The 4,863-nt window shown below is 35.7% G+C and overlaps 1 protein-coding gene across 1 annotated transcript; it reads left to right on the forward strand.

Moving 5' to 3' along the window:
- The first annotated feature begins 205 nt into the window (after window positions 1-205).
- Window positions 206-2,888, forward strand: LOC139143194 (uncharacterized). The gene is made up of 3 exons (XM_070713329.1): window positions 206-272; window positions 1,645-1,908; window positions 2,281-2,888. Exons 1-3 carry the CDS (start codon window positions 206-208, stop codon window positions 2,886-2,888), a joined length of 939 nt encoding a protein of 312 aa, XP_070569430.1.
- The last annotated feature ends 1,975 nt before the right edge of the window (window positions 2,889-4,863 follow it).

Below are 4,863 nucleotides of genomic sequence, written 5' to 3' on the forward strand. Positions count from 1 at the left end.
ATTTTGGCATATAGTTTAAAAATATAGGTTCTCAATTATGATAAATGGTGAATAATAACTTTGACTTTAAAAGATCAAAAGTTTGGGGTTTTCAATCAAACTGTTAACTAAGAAAACTTACAATCATGAAGTGATGGAAGAACTTGTGAAATTACATTAACTTTGTAAATGCTACAAATTCCATTTGAAGGGCGAAGATGACTTTATGAAAACCAAAGAAAAGGCCACACTATGCAAGCAGCAAGCATCTCAGACTGAAGTTGATATGACAGGTAATGTGAGCCACTTTTGTCTTTATTTGTATGTAATAAACGCAAGAATTATTCTATTCTGTTATCTCTTTTATGACATTTTAATCCATAATTCATACAATTTTCAACTTGAAGTTTTATATACAATCACTCCTCAGGCATTGTTAAATCATACAGGGCTGGGAAAATCTTATTCAATTTATTATTTTAGACTCACATTTGCTCATTTGCCCATACTATCATAGCTCACATTTGGTATAGGTATGTTTACCAAAGAGAGCTTATAGGGTAGGTCGGCGGCATCTTTATGTCTGTATGTATGTATGTATGTAAGTATGTGTGGATGTATGTCCGGCAACATCAAAAACTCCTAAACTGCAGCACCTACCACCTTTATTATTTGGTGTACAGGTGCACCTAGGGGTGGAGAAGTGTATTTGTTCAAATGAGCATGTCACTGTCAAAAATATGCAAATGAGGTGCAAAAAGGGAAAATCCTGCAAATTGCTAAAACTCTGTAACCACTGGCCAGATTTGGTTGAAATTTGGTATGCATGTTCTTTATGGTTACCCTAGCTACACTTGTTCAAATAGTGGTGAAATTTTGCAAGTTGTATTTTTGGGGCAATTTTTCCCGTTTTTGGACAAAAACTCTTCTTCTCTTAAAGCACTCATCCCATTACCTTGAAATTTGGTAAGCATTATCCTAGGGTTGGCCTCTGTCAGATTTGTTCAAATTTTGGTGAAATTTTCATGTTTGTATATTTGGGACAATTTTCCATATTTTTGGTCCAAAAAAAACATTTCCTTCCAAAGTATTTCTTTGATGGCTTTGAAAATTGATACTCTTAATTCTAGGGTTGTCTTCTGTCAGATGTGTAAAAATTGTAGTGATATTTTTGTATTTGTGTTTTTAAGGCGCAATTTTTTTTGCATTTTTGGTCAAAAATTAATTTTCTCAAAATTAGCTATTCTGATTACATTCAAACTTGGTATGCATGTACCTAGAGGCATACTTAGTTGAGTATCTTCAAATTGTGGTGAAATGTTCATATTTGTATTGTTTGGGCAATTTACCCCATTTTTGGTCAAACAATCATTTTCTCTGAAATCGCTCGTCCGATTGCTTTGAAACTTGGTATGCATGTTCACAGGGGTAAACTTAGTTAAGTATGCTCACTCTGGCCTGCCACATCAAAACAAATGTGAGCCCAAGTTGTCATTGACGGTATTTTTACTATTAAAGAGGAGTGTGATCTCTGACAAGTGGAATTCAAATACTATGATGAGATGAAATTTCAGTACACGTTGCTATGGTGAAAATGCTATTGGTAACAAGATAACAATAAATGTAACCCACTCTTCTAACTTATGAGAGTTCCTGTTTCTGCAGGTAGGAAACCATCTCAGTTGTTATTGCTTGAGATTGATCCAAAGGATGAAATCCAACACTCTGCAGAGAGATTTGCACCCTTGATCTTCAACAGTGGAACATATACAAGGTGGAAAGGGAAGCACTATGACATACTACAACTACCTGTGAAAATGACAGGGCAAGTTCGGCATGTCTTATCCTGCAGGCCTGAGATCTTAGCATTGCTGGGAGTTAGAAGGTATCTTGTGAAAGACACAGATGGTGCTGACTTGAGTAACACAGGTAATAAGTTTTGGATTGATATTGATGAACCTGTGGTTTTTCATTGTTAACAGTAATTGTGGCTACACACACCTTTACTATCGCAAATTTGCTTGCTGACATATACAATATCAAACTTCCACCTTGTAAGTCACTGCAGCTGTCATGATGTTGTAGGATGATATTAAAGCGACACATACTCAGGGTTGATATTTCCTTTGGTGTTAGATCTGCGTTATGTTTGGTGATCACCTGTGTACAATACATTTCATGATCTGGAACAGATCTCAGGTTTTATGTCTGGATACCAAACAGGTTAGAGGTCCCATCACAAAATCGTTGAATCCATTACAATTAATGTAAAACTTGAAGATCTACTCTCCTTTCTTTCAGATCTGGAGGAAGTGGTCACTGGAGGCGGTACACCTATCTTGTCCAGAATAGATGTGACACACTCTGTTAGCACACAGGCTAAAAGTTTACTTCTCTATGATGTTAGTCCAAAACAACACAAATTGTATGACATCAGCTACTATCTAGACTTAGCTGTTACATCTTTGAACAAAAATTCAAAATTTAAGATAGAGTCATCAGAAAAAAAGAGAAAGCTTGAAGAGAAAATTTTTGCACTTGAAACAGAAAAGGGTATCCTTGAGAACCAACTAGCAGAAGCACAACAGCAAAGATTAGTCTTAGAAAATCAGAATAGAGAAAACACTCTTGCTCGTCAAAGTGCTGAAAGTGTAGCTGCCAAGCAGCTCACTGACATCTACTCTCTGAAGAATGAATTAGAAAACCTGAAACCTAAAAACATTGAGAAAGAAATAAGAGCACTGAAGGATAGAATAAAGGAGAAGGACAAAATCATAGATGACTTTAAATATAAGCTATCAAAGCTACGTGTATCTGATAAGAAATATGATGCAGAGCTTCAGGAAAAGATTGCAGAAATTGTTGGTGAGGACTACCCATCAAAGGAGCCAGAGAAAGGTGAGACTTGAATTGATCTTTTACAATGTTTATGCATTTTATGAAAATGAAAATGAGGAAATGATCTTTATTTTGATTGGTAGGATATCTTGACATGATTTGATGTTTATGACACAAATTATTGTATTATTTTATGAAGAGGACTATATTGACTTTTTGTTGACCTAATCACCACTGTTTCACAATCACAGATTTTTTGTTGATCATTGTTTTCATTGTGACAGTTATGAAATAATTACAATACTTTCTGTTTGTGACGAGAAACTTTTGATTGCTATCGAAGAGAAGTAATCATCAAGAGTCAAACTGCCATCATTTTTATTGGTCACCACTTCTGTACATGTACATCATGAATGTTCAATTACCTGGGCACTAGTTGGCAGCAGTGTTTCTCATTATTATGCAGAGTGACAAATGTATTTTAATTCCAAATGACATGTAGCTCAAGTTTGCAAGGCAGCATCAAAGCAAAACACTCTCACCTCAAATTCCCTACTGTCAAAGACAAAGGCACCAAATAGCTGACTCTTTTAAAATTAAATAATTTCACTGATTATGTTGAAGGTTATAGGGATCATAACTGTGTTTGATGTTAAACATGCTTGAGCTCAGAAAATTTCCAAGTTGCTGCAGCACTATAAATTCTTCAGTAAGGTGGTGGAAACCCTAGAATTATATACAACTTCAAGTGCAACACCTCAAATACTGATCTGATCACCTTCCCAGAAATGTAACATATATGTGAGCAATCAGCAGCTGTAGGGTGGAGAGTTGACTTTTTGAACAGATCCTCAGATTCAGATCCTCAGATCCTCAGATTCAGATTCTCAGATCTCAGATCTCAGATCCTATAACTTCAGATGCAGATTCGGAATTAAAATTTCACAACTTTCAAAGTTAGATGTGATATACTAATAAATAAAATATAATTTAGATTTGAAAAGGCTTTAGAAATTATTTTATTTCTATCTTGAATCTTGAACTTAAAAACTTCGATCTCAGAATCAGAACGTCATCAGTCGAAGACAGGGTGCGCAATGATTCGACTTGTTATATCATCATGTGAACGTATCCCTCTATAGTCAATACATAGAGACATAGAGATAAACACACACCAGCGATCGAACGATCAAGACCGCGACGATCATGTAAATGCTGGCTATCGGCAGTCCGTATTTTACCATCGTTCGTAATATTGATGGCGAGGGAATATACCTAATCCATGTTGGAAGCCAGTGACCCGGGCTAAATCAGATTCAGGGGGTCTGAAGAAACAAGTTAGCTAATCTGTAATTGTAGACCCGTGTTTGTTGAAACTTGTTAAGCCAAAATGTTTATGTACACGTCCGACTATTTTGTTTTCATTCATAACTGCCTTGTATATGTCATATTCAAATTATTTTTTGAAAAATTGCTATCATACTGTTAATACAGGTATTGTAAAAGGTTTGTAAATTTGAATCTGCATCTGAAGTTATAGGATCTGAAATCTGAGATCTGAGGATCTGAATCTGAGGATCTGAGGATCTGAATCTGAGGATCTGAAAAGTCAAATCTACCCTGTAGGGTGGCTGTCACAATTGTTGGTTTTAATATTGAAGTACTCCTGGAATAATTCACAAAAGACAAAGCTTGATCAGAGACAAACAAGTGTAAGAAAAATGATTAAGTTACAGGTGAAATAAATGGCAAAGGAATAAATGCTGGCTGAAACTCCACAGTGACTTTATGAAAAGAGAACCGTCAGAAATTTAAATGCTTGATATGAATGAATGTATAGCATTGACAAGAGAGAAGTAAAAGAAATTAGGGGCCCTTAGTTTTAAGCATTGAAGGCACAAGCTCTGTTATTTTCTTGGAAATGTCATCCTATTTTCCTGCAAATATTCAATTCCCATTAAAGGTGACCTACACATAACGCACCACATATTGCTCAAAATCACATTTTTAGCTCCGCTGCGCGCTGTCAGCGACGTGGAGCTGATC

Source organism: Ptychodera flava, chromosome 1, assembly GCF_041260155.1.
Source record: "Ptychodera flava strain L36383 chromosome 1, AS_Pfla_20210202, whole genome shotgun sequence".
Taxonomy (NCBI): domain Eukaryota; kingdom Metazoa; phylum Hemichordata; class Enteropneusta; family Ptychoderidae; genus Ptychodera; species Ptychodera flava.